Source organism: Cnephaeus nilssonii, assembly GCF_951640355.1.
Source record: "Cnephaeus nilssonii genome assembly, chromosome: 15".
Classification (NCBI taxonomy): Eukaryota; Metazoa; Chordata; class Mammalia; order Chiroptera; family Vespertilionidae; genus Cnephaeus; species Cnephaeus nilssonii.
Window position 1 is genome coordinate 2,812,493 of NC_137086.1, and position 17,247 is coordinate 2,829,739.

At 61.7% G+C, this 17,247-nt stretch overlaps 1 protein-coding gene across 1 annotated transcript in view; it reads left to right on the plus strand.

Moving 5' to 3' along the window:
- The window catches only part of GREB1 (growth regulating estrogen receptor binding 1), an 89,055-nt gene that overhangs the window by 47,925 nt on the left and 23,883 nt on the right, over positions 1–17,247 (plus strand). Inside the window, exons 8-19 of the mRNA XM_079792903.1 lie at positions 3,089–3,202; positions 3,635–3,778; positions 5,213–5,398; positions 8,956–9,306; positions 9,483–9,611; positions 10,321–10,449; positions 11,119–11,316; positions 11,987–12,167; positions 12,674–12,866; positions 13,661–13,797; positions 15,323–15,662; positions 16,546–16,661. Coding sequence (XP_079649029.1) covers positions 3,089–3,202; positions 3,635–3,778; positions 5,213–5,398; positions 8,956–9,306; positions 9,483–9,611; positions 10,321–10,449; positions 11,119–11,316; positions 11,987–12,167; positions 12,674–12,866; positions 13,661–13,797; positions 15,323–15,662; positions 16,546–16,661 — 2,218 coding nt within the window. The remainder of the gene's footprint in view (positions 1–3,088; positions 3,203–3,634; positions 3,779–5,212; positions 5,399–8,955; positions 9,307–9,482; positions 9,612–10,320; positions 10,450–11,118; positions 11,317–11,986; positions 12,168–12,673; positions 12,867–13,660; positions 13,798–15,322; positions 15,663–16,545; positions 16,662–17,247) is intronic.

Below are 17,247 nucleotides of genomic sequence, written 5' to 3' on the forward strand. Positions count from 1 at the left end.
CTGATGGGCTGGAGCCTGTTGGGTGTGAGGCCCAAGGGGGAGTGTGTGCAGTCCTCCGCCCCGAGCCCCGAGCCCGAGCCCAGCCCTTCGCAGTTGGGTGCAGGCCTTCCTGTGGTTTGTTAACCCTCAGCCGAGGCTATTTCCCGCTGATTTTTAGAGAGTGGAAGGGAGAGGGAGACAGAGAGAAACGTGGATGGGGTGCCTCCCACATGCACCCTGACTGGGGCCGGGGATCGAGCCTGCAACTGAGGTCCATGACCTTGACCGGAATTGAACCCGGGACCCTTCAGTCCTTGGGCCGACGCTCCAACCACTGAGCCAAACCAGCCAGGGCTCAGTGCCGTTTTTAGAGGCGCTGGCTTCTGGGTCTTCGTGGAAGCTCTGTCCTTGACACGGGAGGACAGAGGTCGGGGAGCCGGCGCTGTGGCCTCAACACAGCGAGACCCGGAGCTGCCTCGGAGGCTGCAGCGTGCAAGGAGCCCCTGCTGGAAAGCCCCTTGTAAACAGAGGACTTTATGTTTTTAACTCTTTATTCACTTTTAAAGAAATGTTTTCTTGATTTTTAGAGAGAGAGGCAGGGAGAAAGAGAGAGAGAATCACTGATTGGCTGCCTTCTGCACCCCTCCTACTGGGGATCGAGCCCGTGCCCCGACCGGGAATGGCACCGTGGCCTCCTGGTTCGTGGGCCGGCCTCAGCTGCTGAGCCACAGCCGCTGGGCTCCTCACTCACTTTTTAAAAATGCGTTTCCTGTCCGTCTACAGAAGGGGTGAGAGGCATTTCGGACCCTTTTCTGAGACTGGAAAGCAGGCGTCCTCAAACTACGGCCCGCGGGCCACATGCGGGTGTTTTTGCCGTTTTGTTTTTTTACTTCAAAATAAGATATGTGCAGTGTGCACAGGAATTTTTTTTTTAAAACTATAGTCCGGCCCTCCAACGGTCTGAGGGACAGTGAACTGGCCCCGTTTAAACAGTTTGAGGACCCCTGCTGTAAAGCAATCCGTCTCCAGCTGCCGTGAGCTTGGGCGGCCGCTTGTGAAGGAGGCGTTTCCTCGCTCTCCGGAGATCTTTCGAGACGGGATTCTTGGCGGGGACCAGGCGTGGCCCAGGTGGGGCCCAGGCGCGGGCAGATTGCACAGGCCCCAGCTGGTTCTGCCCGCTCCTCCTCTGGGCACGCGTAGAGGAACGGTGCTCTGAACAGCGGTTCATCTCCCCCGGAGATGCCTTGTACCCGTGGTCGGCAAACTCTTTAGTCAACAGAGCAGCAAACCGCGTCTCGCCAGCCGCATGTGGCTCGCGAGCCGCAGTTTGCCGACCACTGCCTTAGACTCAACAGGCAGCTTAGCCGCCCACCTGGCCCCCTCCCCACCCAGGTGCTGGGGTCTGGTTTCCTTGGGATGGGGCTGCAACAGGTGTGGAGGATTCTAGAAGTTTCCCAGGTGCGTTTAATATGCAGCCAGGATTGAATGTGCAGCTCTAAAGGTAGGGGGAATTTTGCCTCCGAAGATTCTTGATATTGGGAATAACCCACGAACAGAGCGTGAGTCACGGGCGTGCTGTCACCAGGTGGGCAGGGTGACTCATTGCCAGCAGTGGGTCCCGGCCTCTGCTGCCCTTGATTTTTTTAGTCTGAAATTTGCTTTCCAGACTGGGCCGGGGAGAGGAGCACCGGTGGGTCGGTACCGCCCCCACGTGGTGAAGGGTGGAGGTGGCTTGAATGTGCGGCCGCCCCTCGTGTGAGAGGCTGCGAAGTGGGTCTCCGAGGTCACCATTGATTGGGCCCAGACTCTGTGCTTTACATATATTCTCTTTTTTTTAAAAAAAAATATTTTTATTGCTTTCAGAGAGGAAGGGAGAGGGAGAGAGAGATAGAAACATCAATGATGGGAGAGAATCATTAATTGGTTGCCTCCTGCTTGATTGGGGATCGAGCCCACACTTGGTATGTGCCCTGACTGGAAATCGAACTGTGACCTCCTGGTTCATAGGTCAACGCTCAACCACTGAGCCACCTCGGCTGGGCCACATAGATCCTCTTTAGTCCTGATCAAAGCACCTTGCAGGGTAGGTGTTATCTCCCCTTTTAAAGGCGAAGGAGCTACGGCTCCAGGTTCAAGTTCACGCACCCAAACAGCTTTGGAGTGGAACATTCACAGGATGTGTCCTGAGGCCTAGTGATGCCAATAGAGGCCAAAACCCATTGCAAACTATGACTTTAAGAAATATAGCCCTAACCGGTTTGGCTCAGTGGATAGAGCGTCGGCATGCGGACTGAAAGGTCCCAGGTTCGATTCCGGTCAGGGGCATGTACCTTGGTTGCGGGCACATCCCCAGTAGGGGGTGTGCAGGAGGCAGCTGATCGATGTTTCTCTCTCATCGGTGTTTCTAACTCTCTATCCCTCTCCCTTCCTCTCTGTAAAAAATCAATAAAATATATTTAAAAAAATCAGGAGTGTCCATTCCCCATGGGCAGCCTGACCAGTCCCATCGCAGTGACCGTCTGAGAACAGGGATTGCGCAGCACAGGGGCCTCTGTACCCGGTTCCAGCATCAGGAACCTTCCATCGGTTTCGCGAGCGGGTTGTCTCGCCAGCCGGCCCCTCCCATCTTCCAGGCGCTCTGCACCCAGGATTTGCAGCTGAAGGAATTGGTCCCGTCGAGTCCTTTTCTCTCTTGTGCTAAGTTTCAGGTCCTCCAGTGCTCACCCGCGTTTTACACGGCAGGTGCAGCCGTTTCAAATCACGTCAGTCCGTCTCAGATCTGGTACACGTGTGTTCATGTATCCCCAGGAGAGCATGTGAATGGTTTGCCCCAATATAATACGCTAGGAATCAAACCCAATGCTGATGCCAAACATTTCTTTAAAAAAAAAAAAAAAATATATATATATATATATATATATATATTATTGATTTCAGAGAGGAAAGGAGAGGGAGAGAGAGATAGAAACATTAGTGATGAGAGAGAATCATGGATCAGCTGCCATGATTATAAGTGAGTGTTCTGCATGCGAGTCGGGGCTGTTTTATTGAAGCTCCCCCCCGCCCCCCGCCCCGTGACAGCCTAACCCTCCCTCTGAATGTTGTCTAGGTATCTTCTCAAACTCCGGGCCCCCCAAAAAGCGCCACAAAGGGTGGTCTCCGGAGTCTCCCTCCGCTGCGGACGGCGGCTACCCCCAGGGTGGGGGCAACAGAGCTAAGTATGGTGAGTGACAGGAGGGTACCAGCTGGTGGCGTGTGCGTGCGTGTGGGTCTGTGTTTTGTGTTGGTGGGGCTGACTCTGGTACAGCCGAAGGCTCTCCCGCCGTGTTCCTGAGTCGCTAACGAAGCCTGGGGTCCCTGCACGGTAGTGAGTTCACTGGTCCCAAAGGAATTTACAGAGGAGCTTGCCGGTCACCCGTCAGGGGTATCGAAGAGGAGGTGGGGTCATTTGGGGGGAAAGGTTGGACCAAGTGACCTTCAAGGTGCTTTTGGCCCCAGAAATTTGGGATTCCAAGGCTTGGGTGCTCCCGTGGGTGGAGGGGGCGGGTAAAGGTCAGGTTGTAGCAGATGTGGGGGCCGGCCTGACCTTGGTCTGGGGGGGGTGGGTGGGGTGGATGCCTCGTCTGTGTCTTCCTAATCCTCCGTGTGCTTCCAGAGAGCGCGGGCGTGGCCTGCGTGCCCCCGGTCGGCTTGGTGGGACCAGCCTCCGTCACCTTTCCCGTCGTGGCCTCCGGGGAACCGGTGTCCGTTCCCGACAACTTGCTGAAAATATGCAAGGCCAAGCCGGTGATATTTAAAGGCAAGTGCGGCGGGGGTGGGGCGGGGGTGGGGCGGCTGGAGGGAGGCACGAGGAACAGGCCACATCCCGGGGGTCCACCCGAGATCAGCGGACACTCCCGCCAGGTGCCAGCCGGGAGCGCATGCCTCAGTTTCCACCCCAGGCCAGCGCCCTGCTCCGCTCCGCTCCGGGGGGTCCACTTGCTTGTCCCCTTGTCCTTTCCTTCCTTCACTCCCGCGACCTCCCTGAGCTCCTGCCGCGTGATGAGCGTCCGGTTAGAGGTGGACCTCGGCCTCTGCTGATGGAAGGGACCAGGGGCCCGGTCTGGGATGGTCCGTGGGTGCCCGAGGCCGCTGGTGTTTCTGACCGTGAAGTCTGACTCCGCTGGGCAGGGACACCACGGTCAGCACGGGGAAGCGTGGCACCACACTAGATTTCATCTCTGTTTTGTGTCTCTGGGCTAATGGATGGCTGCTACGTGGAGGCCGATTCGGGGCGCACCTGAAGAAACCCCGTTTTCTAATGAAGTGGGAGGCCTGGAAGTGTGAGGACTTGTTTGATGGTGGCACCCACTGCTGGCATCTATGAACACATGCAGGCACATCCACACATGTGCACACATACCCCCCACACGCATGCACATGTGCACAGGCAGGTCCTTCTTCAGTGCGTTACTACTGTATGTGGTGTCATGCTCGCAGGAATGGAGGAGAGGGGGTGGTAGGGGGGTGGAAGGGGTATCTTACTGCTAAGAAATCAGAGCGGGCATTCCGGTCTTCCTCCTGAAAACTGAAGGTGGCCAGGGTATGCAGGAAGGAGAGGGCACGTGTGGGTTTTGAACGGGGCCCCGTTGGCCAACCAAATGCAGGCCAGCATTTCGTCGCCTGGCCATGTTCTGTGCATGGCCGTGGTCTGTGCATGGCCGTGTTCTGTGCATGGCCGTGGTCTCTGCCTGGCCGTGTTCTCTGCCTGGCCGTGTTCTGTGCATGGCTGTGTTCTGTGCATGGCCATGTTCTCTGCATGGCCGTGTTCTCTGCCTGGCCATGTTCTGTGCATGGCTGTGTTCTGTGCATTGCCGTGGTCTCTGCCTGGCCGTGTTCTCTGCCTGGCCGTGTTCTGTGCATGGCTGTGTTCTGTGCATTGCCGTGGTCTCTGCCTGGCCGTGTTCTCTGCCTGGCCGTGTTCTGTGCATGGCCGTGTTCTGTGCCTGGCCGTGTTCTGTGCCTGGCCGTGTTCTGTGCATGGCCATGTTCTCTGCATGGCCGTGTTTTCTGCATGGCCGTGTTCTCTGCATGGCCGTGTTCTGTGCATGGCCGTGGTCTCTGCATGGCCGTGTGTGTCCGTGGTGGCCCCGAGGACACCCTGACAGGGAAACGGAGCAAGGCAGGCGTGGGGCGTGGTGGTGTGGGCAGGGCTGGGGGCCCGCTGACCGGCGGGGCTGCTGCTCCTCCACAGGCCACGGGAACTTCCCCTACCTCTGCGGGAACCTGAACGACGTGGTGGTGAGCCCGCTCCTGTACACGTGCTACCAGAACTCCCAGTCCATCTCCAGAGCCTACGAGCAGTACGGGGCCCCCGCCATGCAGCCCATCTCGGAGGAGATGCAGCTGCTGCTCACCGTCTACTACCTGGTCCAGCTGGGTGAGTCCCTCCCCGCCCGCCCGCCCGCGGGGACCTCTGAGGGGCGATCGCTACAGGGGGGGCGCGCCCGCGCCCGCATCACTGACCTCACTGGCTGGTGGAGGTGGAATCCAGGGAAGGTGCTGGCAGGTGCTACCAGGAACTGCAGCCGTCACTGCCCTGGGGGCTGGGAAGGGCTTAAAATAGGTCAAAATCTATGGCGATAATTAGAAAAGCTTTACCTGCCCAGCGGAGTTGAGTGAAGACTGATGATGACCGTTGGGTGTGGGCACCCTTGAGGGGCGGAGTCTGACCGTGGGGACCAACACCGTATTGGGGTGGTGAGAGAAGACAAGCGTGGCAGCGTGGCCTCCCCCTAACCTTGCTGGCGGAGGGGTGTGGGGGGAGTGGTTCTGGAAGGGAGGGGGGCTCGGGAGATCCAACAGCTAATCCAAGGAAATGTTGCCGCAGCCCCGCGAGTGGGTGGTGGGACCCCATTGTTTCCGACCCGGAATCTCGGTTGTAGGGGAGCTCAGGGCTCCGCAGCCGCGGCTGGGTGGGGACGGGTCTTCTCAGCAGAAACGTGGTGTTCTTCCCTCCGCTCACCCAGACGTGACACTTGGACATGTAAACCGGAAAATACCGGTAGGAAACCAGCGTTGAGCGTAGTCAATCTCGCTGGTCATCCAAGAGATGCAAGGGAACGAATCAGACAAGTAAAATGTTTCTCCATTAAATGATTGACAACACCTCGAGTGACGGCACCCCTGGAGCTCAGGGGGCAGTGAAACGGGCGTTGCCCTGCGCCAGGAGCCTGGCGGTAAGCTGACACAGCGAGACCACCTACAGCCCGGCGGCCTGCAGTAGTTCTGTACGCTCACGTCTGAGAATTTAGGCTGAGGCCGTCAGCTCTATAGCAGTGGTTCCCAACGCGGGGCACACCACGTCCCACAGGGGGGCAATGTGATTTAAAAAAAATATTTTTATTGATTTCAGAGAGGAAAGGAGAGGGAGAGAGAGATAGAAACATCAATGATGAGAGAAACATTGATTGGCTGCCTCCTGCACGCCCCCTACGGGGGATCGAGCCTGGAACCCAGGCATGTGCCCTTGACTGGAATCGAACCCGGAACCCTTCAGGCCGCAGGCCGATGCTCTATCCAGTGAGCCAAACCACCTAGGGCGGCAATTTGCTTTTTAAGGGGGGAAATTTGAGAACGAGTTACTAGGAGTGATTTTTTTTTGCATTTCTTAATGTTCTAGGGGCCTCATATACAGTATATAAATATATATTGTGACTTATTTATGCATTTCAGTTCTCTGTATGTTCTGAAACATTATTTGCTATTTTTTCATATCACTTCATATTATTATTATTTTTTAAAACAATTTTCTAGTGATTTCTTCCTCAGTGTGTCAGCTGTCCTTTCATTCTTTTATTTTTCTCTCTCATGGATGCCATGCTCTTTGGAAGCGTGTTTAGACCAAGTTCATGGCCTGTCAGGCTTCCTCCACGTGAATAGGAGTCACTTTTTGAATAATGAGAATAAGGTGTCACAGAGGGGGGCATCCAGGTGTTAGAGAGGCTCAGGTGGGCGTGGCCAGAAGAAGGCTGGGAACCACTGCTCTCTGCAGGCAGGTGCGCACCGCAGACTTGTCTGTGACGGCGATTCTCGGAGGCAACGACAGGACGGACAGTAGAGGCGTTGCTAAGTAGGTGCAGGTGCCTCCCTGTCATGGAACAGCACCTGCCCACGGTCAGTCAGCTGCCCACCGTCACCTGCCCATTGTCAGTCACCTGCCCACGGTCACCTGCCCACCGTCAGCTGCCCACCGTCACCTGCCCATGTCACCTGCCCACCGTCACCTGCCCACGGTCACCTGCCCACGTCACCTGCCCACGGTCACCTGCCCACGGTCACCTGCCCACGTCACCTGCCCACGTCACCTGCCCACGTCACCTGCCCACGTCACCTGCCCACCGTCACCTGCCCACGTCACCTGCCCACGTCACCTGCCCACCGTCACCTGCCCACGTCACCTGCCCACGTCACCTGCCCACGGTCACCTGCCCACGGTCACCTGCCCACGTCACCTGCCCACGTCACCTGCCCACGTCACCTGCCCACGTCACCTGCCCACCGTCACCTGCCCACATCACCTGCCCACGTCACCTGCCCACCGTCACCTGCCCATGTCACCTGCCCACGTCACCTGCCCACGGTCACCTGCCCATGTCACCTGCCCACGTCACCTGCCCACCGTCACCTGCTCACCGTCACCTGCCCACGTCACCTGCCCACCGTCACCTGCCCACCGTCACCTGCCCACGTCACCTGCCCACCGTCACCTGCCCACGTCACCTGCCCACCGTCACCTGCCCACCGTCACCTGCCCACCGTCAGCTGCCCACCGTCACCTGCCCACGTCACCTGCCCACGTCACCTGCCCACGGTCACCTGCCCACTGTCACCTGCCCACGTCACCTGCCCACGTCACCTGCCCATGGTCACCTGCCCACTGTCAGTCACCTGCCCACCGTCACCTGCCCACGGTCACCTGCCCACCGTCACCTGCCCACCGTCACCTGCCCACCGTCAGCTGCCCACCGTCAGCTGCCCACCGTCACCTGCCCACCGTCAGCTGCCCACCGTCACCTGCCCACCGTCAGCTGCCCACTGTCAGTGCTCTTTCTGAAGATGGTCAGCAGCGTGGACGGGATTCCGGTGGGATGGGAGGGAAAGGGGACCAGCTCTGAGGTTGTACGCCCACAGCCCTCACAGCGGTTTAAACCTGCCCGAGGAGGGCACGTACTGAGAAACATACAGAAATAGCTGTGGTTCTATTCGGATGGTGAGGTTATGGCTGCTCCTCTCTCCCCCGTTTCCCAGCTGTCTGCAGTATGATGCAACAGAAATAACTCAGATTGTGTTGTTTTTAAATGAGCTTAGGCACATTTCCCCAGAATTGCCCTGTATTTGTCTGAAACCTCCGCGTGGGGTGCGTGGGGTGGGCGCTGAACAGGACCTCCACGTGGGGCGTGTGGGCGGGCGCTGAACAGGACCTCCACGTGGGGCGTGTGGGGCGGGCGCTGAACAGGACCTCCACGTGGGGCGTGTGGGGCGGGAGCTGAACAGGACCTCCACGTGGGGTGTGTGGTGGGCACTGAACAGGACCTCCACGTGGGGCGTGTGGGCGGGCGCTGAACAGGACCTCCACGTGGGGCGTGTGGGGCGGGAGCTGAACAGGACCTCCACGTGGGGCGTGTGGGGCGGGAGCTGAACAGGACCTCCACGTGGGGCGTGTGGGGCGGGCGCTGAACAGGACCTCCACGTGGGGCGTGTGGGGCGGGAGCTGAACAGGACCTCCACGTGGGGCGTGTGGGGTGAGCGCTGAACAGGACCTCCACGTGGGGCGTGTAGGCGGGCGCTGAACAGGACCTCCACGTGGGGCGTGTAGGCGGGCGCTGAACAGGACCTCCACGTGGGGCGTGTGGGGTGGGCGCTGAACAGGACCTCCACGTGGGGTGGGCGCTGAAGCCTGTCCCGCCCGCCCCTCCCGCCACCCCGTGTTGCCAGCTGCGGACCAGGTGCCCCTGATGGAGGACCTGGAGCAGATCTTCCTGCGCTCGTGGCGCGAGTCGCACCTGACGGAGATCCGGCAGTACCAGCCGGCGCCGCCGCAGCCCTGCCCGCCCGCGCCCGGCCCCGCAGCGCCCGTCACGTCGGCGCAGCTGCCCTGGCTGGCCGGCCTGGCCGCCAGCTCCTGCAACGACAGCGTGCACATCATCGAGTGCACCTACTCCCTGGCCGAGGGCCTCGCCGAGATGTTCCGGCTGCTGGTCGAGGGCAAGCTGGCCAAGACCAACTACGTGGTGATCATCTGCGCCTGCCGGAGCGCCGCCATCGACTCCTGCATCGCCGTCACCGGTGAGGCCCTCCCGCCCTCGGTGCGCTCTGGCCCGGACGCCGCAGCGGCTGGGCGGGAACACGGGCCCTTAGCCGGGCGGGCTTGGGATCGAGGGATAGAGACACAGGCCCCGACCCGCCCGGGACCTCCCGCGCCGATGCGGAGCGGAGGGGCCACGAGCGCTGCTGTTTTCCAGGGAAGCACCAAGCCCGGGTGCTGTCCGAGAGCCTCCTCACCCCGGCCGAGTACCAGAAGGAGGTCAGCTACGCGCTGGTCACCGGGAAGGTGGACTCCCTGGGCGCCTTCTTCAGCACCCTCTGTCCAGGTGGGCTTGTGGGGAGGCAGGGGCAAGGCACGAGGGGATCAGACAGTTAAACAAAGACACGGGGTGGGGGGGTCATCGGGGAGCCCGCCCCTCCTGACCTGCTGGGGCGTCCCTTGATCCAGACGTGGCGGCGGGGCCTCTGGCTTGTGCATCCACACTGCTGGCCTCGGCTGGCGTGGTTCCTGGCGTGGGCCTGGCTGGCATCTTCCTCACTGGCTGTGGGTTCTCCTGGGCATTGTGGTTTCTGTCTTTTTGGGGGTGCAGGAGGGCCTTGAGCCTGTAGCTCTCTGTCTCTGCACCGCTCCTACCGTCCCCCCCCCCACCCCCATTGCTTGCAGCCTCTCACAGGAGCCGGGTGTCCCCTGTGCCACACGCCGCGGGTTCTGTGCCGTGTGTGCCCTTCTCTGTCCTTTGCCTGGCTGCTCCCCCTCAGGGCCCCCCAGAGTCCCGGAATCCCTCACGGGCCCCTCCTCCAGGATGGGCTTGGCCCCTTCCCTCTGTCCTTCCACCATCGTCCCTCTGTCCCGGCAGCTACGTGTTCCCGCGTAATTTCCTTTCTAGGCTTGGACGCGACGGGACCCTCCTGCCTTCCTCCTCCCTGCTCCCCTAGGCCCAGGGTGGCGCCTGGGCCATCACCGGCGTCCCTGGGTGTGGGCCGAGTGTCCCGTGATGGAAAACCCACGCCTGTTGTTCCTTCTGTTTTGGGCAGAGGGCGACATTGACATTTTGCTGGACAAATTTCATCAGGAACATCAAGGCCGCGTTTCTTCCTCGCCCACTGCCGCCTCTGTCACCAAAGCCATGTCCCTGGACGTCGGCGGGGTCCCGGCGTGCGCGAGTGAGTGTGGGAGGGGGAGCTGGCGTCCAGGGTCCCCTTCCCCCCTACCCCCCAGGCCAGGGGTCCTCAAACTTTTTAAACAGGGGGCCAGTTCGCTGTCCCTCAGACCGTGGGAGGGCCGGACTATAGTTTAAAAAAAAAACTATGAACAAATTCCTGTGCACACTGCACATACCTTATTTTGAAGTAAAAAAACAAAACGGCAAACACACCCGCATGTGGCCCGCGGGCCGTGGTTTGAGGACGCCTGAAGTAGACCTAACACTGAGCTTTCATGTTAGTCTCCGTTGAGCCTCCCCTTATCCATGATGGCTAAAATATTTATCCTTGTTACGTCCCGAGGAGCCGCCATCTCTTCTTCCTGCAAACTTGCAGCCTCTTCCAAAGCCCAAACTCGGCCGCTTCCCTAGGTGCTGCCCTGCCCTCCAGGTGGAGGGGTCCCGGCCCCCGTGCCCCGGGCTGTTCGTCCTCGGACGATGAAGCCGGGGCAGGCGTGTGCGGGGCCCCTGATGGTGAACGCCCCGAGCAGGCGCGCGCTCCGTGGGGGTGCTGCCGGCCCCGTGACCATGCCCGTGCGCTCCGGACGGGCGCGCTGTCCGCTCCCTGCAGCGGTCCCGGGCCGTGGCCGTCGGCTGCCGGGCCCCTCACCTTTGCGGGCTCGGGTCCCAGGTTCCAGGCGGGAGCCGCCGCGCATCCGGCCCTTCCAGCTGGCAGTGGCCCAGAAGCTCCTCTCGCACGTGTGCTCCATCGCGGACTCCAGCACCCAGAACCTGGACTTGGGGTCCTTCGAGAAGGTGGACTTCCTGATCTGCATCCCGCCCTCGGAGGTGACCTACCAGCAGACCCTGTTCCACGTCTGGCACTCGGGTACGGGGCCTCTCGGGGGGAGCTGGGTGTCTGCGTGGGGAAGCTGCGACCTGCGTAAGTTCAGGTTGGAGTCTGAACACCGGTCTTGGCGCCGAAAGCGGACAGGGCAGGAGGTATCACCCCATTTTGTAGGTCATGAAACCGAGGCTGAGAGAGAATCACTCGGCCGAGTGTTTACACTCGGGGAAAGGGAGAGGCGGGACGGGTTTTCACCCTGCCCCACGCTGGCCCGTGACCTGCGTGTCAGTGTCCTGCCTGAATGTGCTTCCCGTGTGCTTTCGGGGGAGCGGAACATGAAATACACTGTGGTGGCCCCAGGGCCGGGACAGCCAGGCGGCGGGGAGCTGGTTTTGTGGGGGTGGGGCCTCTCTTCCCCTCCCTCCGGCTCCCGTGATGGGGCCTGGAGCCGCTGCGCCAGGAAGCGGCTCTGCTGGGCCCCGGGCGGCTGCTGGCACACCGGGCTGTCGGCAGGCCGTCTCTGGGCCCCGCCCTGCACAGGCGGCTTCACCGCAGTCATTCGTGGAGGAGCCGCCCCCCATGTCTCGGGCACCCCGTGGCCTCGGGGCCGAGCACAGGGCTGGCTGCTGAGGGCGTGGAGCCTGGGACGGCGTTGGTGACCGCGTCCTGGCGGGTGCTCGCCGTGTGCTCACCGTGTGCTCGCCGGGTGCAGGGGTGCTGCTGGAGCTCGGCCTGGACAAGGAGCACGTGACCAGGCAGCGGGCGGAGCAGTACGTCCTGAAGCTGGACGCCGAGGCGCAGGCGCGGTTCAAGGTCTTCCTGCAGAACTCCTTCCAGAACCCGCACACGCTCTTCGTCCTCATCCACGACCACGCCCACTGGGACCTCGTGAGGTGAGGGGGCTCTGGCGCATGGCAGGGGTGGCACTGGGACCGTGAGGTTGGGGGGCTCCGGGCTGACGCGCTCCTCCTCTGGGGTGACACGTGGCTGACACGGGGCGGTGGGCACGGCCTTCCAAAGATGAGCGCTGCCAGGGCTCGGCCCCCGTAGGCACATGCATGGCTGTCTCGGCACCTCAGAGCTGGACGTTACCCTGGGGGCATGCCGGCAGCCTCCGAAAGGGGCCATTATGGAAACAGGCCAGAGAGGGGAGCGTCCGCTCAGCGTCGGGGGCCGGGGGGCGGCGGGCGGTGCTGGTGGCAGAGCCGGCCTGGAACAGAGGCCCTTGCACGACAGTCATTTAAAACATTTATTTCCTGGTCTGGGCAGAGCCATATGCTTTGACTGTCGGCAGCGTTGGGGGGCTAGTTATAAGTTCACCCCGCTGCTCGATCCTGGTAGTTACGGGTCAGCCCCGGCCATTCCGCTGACTGCCCCGTCTCCTGTCCTCCCTCAGCAGCGCCGTCCATAACCTCTACCCCCCGGGCGACCCGTCGGTGGGCCTGGTGGACAGACTGCTCAACTGCAGGGAGGTGAAGGAGGCCCCCAACATCGTGACCCTGCACGTGACGTCCTTCCCGTACGCGCTGCAGACGCAGCACACCCTCATCAGCCCCTACAACGAGATCCACTGGCCCGCCGCCTACAGCGCCGTGAGTGCCGGCCGCGGCCCGGGCTCGCTCGCGGGGACCCTGGCGGGGAGGACGTCTCTTCAGTAAAGATCTTGATGAATAGGCTGCCTGGGGTCACGTGGATCCCAGCTCCTTGAATCTTTTTTTTAAAAAAATGTCTTAATTGATATCGGAGAGGAAGAGCAAGAGAAACATCCATGAGAGAGAAACATCTATCCGTTGCCTCCTGCACGCCCCCTGCTGGGGATGGAGCCCACAACCCGGGCCTGTGCCCTGACCGGGAATTGAACCGTGACCTCCTGGTTCATGGGTCGATGCTCAGCCAGGTCGGGCTACTTGGTCGCTTGAACAAACTCCCCAACGTTGCTCTGCTCTGAACTTGGAGAAGCGCTGATGTTGGTTTGGGAGGGGTTTATGCCAGTGTGAGTCAAAGTGGTTAGATCAGGACCTTTCTTCTGTTGATTTCAGTAGCAGTGGAAAGCAAGAGCGTTAACTTCCTAAAACCAGTTTAAATTGTGGGAAAGAAGCAGTCTTAACAATGAGAGTTGCATGTTGCACAGTAAGGCTGGGTTCCTTCTTGACACGCACGCGGGGGCCGAATGAATGGAAAATCCCGAGCGACGGGCCGCTGTGTCCTTCAGGCGGGGCGTGCCCTGGGCTCCGGGGCGCAGGGGGAGGAAAGCAATAAAGTCTCACCGGGTCGGCGAGTGAGCCCCGGGGAGAACCAGGCGCCCGGCCAGGCGGTCTGTGCTCCCAGCCCGTGACCCTCCGTCTTCCACGTGTGATGTCTGCGTGACGGCTCCTCTCCGTCTCAGGGCGCGGACTTGTATCCTGAGGACAGGAAGTACTTCGGGCTGTCGGAGTTCATCGAGTCGACCCTGTCGGGGCACAGCCTGCCCTTGCTGCGATACGACAGCTCCTTCGAGGCCATGGTCACCGCCCTGGGGAAAAGGTACCGTCTCCACGTTCCTCAGACGCCCGGTCGGTTGTCAAGGGCGCGTGGAGGCGGGAGCAGCCAGGGCGTCCCAGGGGGGGGTCCGCCTCCCGCCCTCCCCGCTGACCCAGTGCCTCCGGCAAAGGGCCCTGGGTTACGTCTTGTCCTGCGTTCGGGGCCAGGGGTGTCTGTCTCGCTGAGGAGAAAGGAGGAGGAAAAGGGGAGCGATGGGCAGGGAGGCCACCAGCGATGCCGCTGCAGGCGAGCTCCCTGCCCTGTGGGTGCGTGGCATGGCGTGGTATGGCGTGGCGTGGCGTGGCGTGGCCACGGCGAGGAGCATGACTTTGTGGGTCGGGAAGTTTATCTTTGCTCCCAAGGCCCTCCGTCAGGGGGCTCAGTCCAGCTAAGTGGACTCCTACGCACATCCGTGTAAACTGCGTGTCCGTCTCTGCTCCTGCTGAGACATGGGGACAGGGGTTCTGGGGTGCATTTCATTGTGGGAGGAGGGCTCAACTCTTTGTGTGGAGACTCACGTGGTAACCGTGGCTTCTGAAGCAAGACTGGGGTTCCTGGTCTGACGGGATGTGTTCTGATTTGTTTTTTTTGTGTGTGTGTGTGGTTTATTTTTTATTTTTATTTTTTATTTTAGAGAGAGAAGAGGGATAGAGAGATGGAAGTATCAGTGAGAAAGAAACATGGATTGGCTGCCTCCCGCCCCACACTGGGGATCGAGCCTGCGACCTGGGCATGTGCCCTGACCGGGAATCGAACCGGGGACCTCTTGGTTCATGGGTCAGTGCTCCACCCCTGAGCCACGCCAGCCGGGCGTGTGTGCTGGTTTGTAATTCACTCTCTAACGAATCCTGTTTCATTGCATTTCCGTGAACTGTGGACTTACTGTACCTGAAGGGGATGTACTGACGTGCCTTCGGGACGATCCCCCCAAATCGGGGGCACGTGGGAGCTGCGCTCACACACGGATTTGATGGCCGGTGGTTTTCCCACTTCCAGTGGGAACCTGGGGCAAGTGCCCTAACCGAGGAGACTAAAGCACGCTGATGCGAGACGAATAGGCCTTTACTTTACCCCTTCCCTGAGCCGGTGTCTCCACTGGACACGCAGAGCAGCTCAGGATCGCGCCCCTGAGCGAGGCGCTGGGCCCGGCTCCGCAGCCGCCGCCCAGGGACGCCCGTCTGTGTGAAGCCTGGGCGCTGCGGGGCCCGGTGCTAGCGCGCCGTGCGAGGGCGGCCCGGCCCGGCGCCACCTGGCCGCCCTGCGTGGCCGCTGTGCCCTGTGTGGCCCGTGGCGGCTGCGCCCTGAGTGGCTGGTGGCTGGTGGCCGCTGCGCCCTGCGTGGCCGGTGGCTGGTGGCCGCTGCGCCCTGCGTGGCCGGTGGCTGGTGGCCGCTGCGCCCTGCGTGGCCGGTGGCGGCTGCACCCTGCGTGGCCAGTGGCCGGTGGCGGCTGCGCCCTGCGTGGCCCGTGGCGGCTGCGCCCTGCGTGGCCGGTGGCGGCTGCGGGCGGCTCACGCGGCGGTCTCCGCAGGTTCCCGCGCCTGCACAGCGCCGTGATCCGCACCTTCGTGCTGGTGCAGCACTACGCGGCCGCCATGATGGCCGTGCGCGGCCTCTCGCAGATGAAGAACTACACGTCGGTGGAGACGCTGGAGATCACCCAGAACCTCCTCAACGCGCCCCAGCAGTGCCCCTGCGGCCACGGGCTCATGGTCCTGCTGCGCGTGCCCTGCTCGCCGCTGGCCGCCGTGGCCTACGAGCGCCTGGCGCACGTGCGGGCGCGGCTGGCGCTGGAGCAGCGCTTCGAGATCATCCTGGGCGGCCCCAGCTCCGGCCTCACCGTCGGGAAGCACTTCGTGAAGCAGCTCAAGGTGGCGCTCTGTCGGGGGCGGAGGGGGATGGAGGGGTGGCAGCGCTGGGAGCGCGGGGGGGGGGGGGGCGGTGGGCGGGGACCTGGGGTCCGAGGGGCGGGAGGCCGCGTGGGGACCAGCTCCTTAGCACGAGCCCATCGGGCCTCTCCGCACCTGCTCCCCTCCAGCTCCCTCCCGCCCTGCATCCTTCAGTCCAGAGGCACCAGATTATCAGGGCCGCCCCTCCCTGCTCCCCCAAAACACAGTCTGGCTGTTTTAAGCTTCCAAACTGGGGCCTGCTCTTCTTTCTTCCTGGACGGCACTTCTCGTTTGCTTAGCTGGTGTCTGTCGCCGGCCGGACTCAATCGGCATCTTTTCCGCCCTCCCCCATACCTGGGGCATCCCCCCGCCCCCACACCTGGGGCTGGCTTGGTGTTCCCTGTCTGTCATCTGGCTCTTCCCCCAGGCGATGGAGGGCACCCCGAAAGGCCGCAGTCACCCAAACCTGGCACAGTGTCGGGCTTGTGGTAGCTTCTCCCTGAACCGACAGGCGGTGGAAATGGCAGAACAGGCGTTAGAATATGGGGACAGGAGCGAGCGGGACTAGGCATGAGAGGCGCAGCCCCACGGCCGAGAACCAGTAATGGCCGTAGACACACAGGGTCGTGACGCCGCCCCAGGACTCGGAGCAGGTGTTTCTCGGCAGCTCGCGTGCGTGCCAGGGTGCGCGCCGCGGCGGGAGCACGGTGAGGGGCAGGTGACCCACCACTTGGCAGTACAAGGGGCGTTCCTTCCTACCAGAGGACACTGCAGGGGCTTTACATCCGCAGGCGGCCGTCGGGGTGCCCCTCGGCTGGGCGGTGGGTCAGGGTCTCAGGCTCCGTTTCCTCTGAATGGTCTGCAGGTGTGGCAGAACATCGAGGATGCCGAGTGGAGGCCTCAGACGTACCTGGAGCTGGAGGGCCTGCCCTGCATCCTCATCTTCAGCGGGATGGACCCGCACGGCGAGTCCTTGCCCAGGTGAGTGGGGGAGCCTTGCCGTGGGTCTGGGCCCGGGGGCTCGACCTGGTTCTCTGACAGCACCATCTGTGCCTGTGGGGGCGGGCGGGGCGCCGGGTGGGGACCTGCAGCTGGAGACGGGATTTAATGCCTCTCGGTTTCTCCCTATGGCAGGGGGAGGGCGGTCCATTGAGGGCAGGATGGGGTCATCTCGGGGGCCGGGGCTACCTCTCCCGCTGTGTCTAGGCTGCAGGGATCGCGGGTCCCTCCTGATCCAGGAGGTGTCCTGGGAAAGGGGAGGAGCCGTTCTTCCGGCCCCCAGGGCTGACTGTCTCAGGCTGTGGTGCCCGGCCATCACCGCCGAGCAGATGGTGGCCGCAAGCCCACTGGGCGTCTCCCGGGTTTCCACACAGACGGGCAGGCACTCGGGGCAGAGGGCACCGCCTTCAGGAAGGCAGTTGCTGGAATGGGTGGTGACAGGCTGACTGGCTTTTTTTTTCCCAAATATATCTTATATCTTTATTGATGTCAGAGAGGAAGGGAGAGGAAGAGAGAGAGAAAATCATGGATCGGCTGCCTCCTGCACGCCCATACTGGGGATCGAACC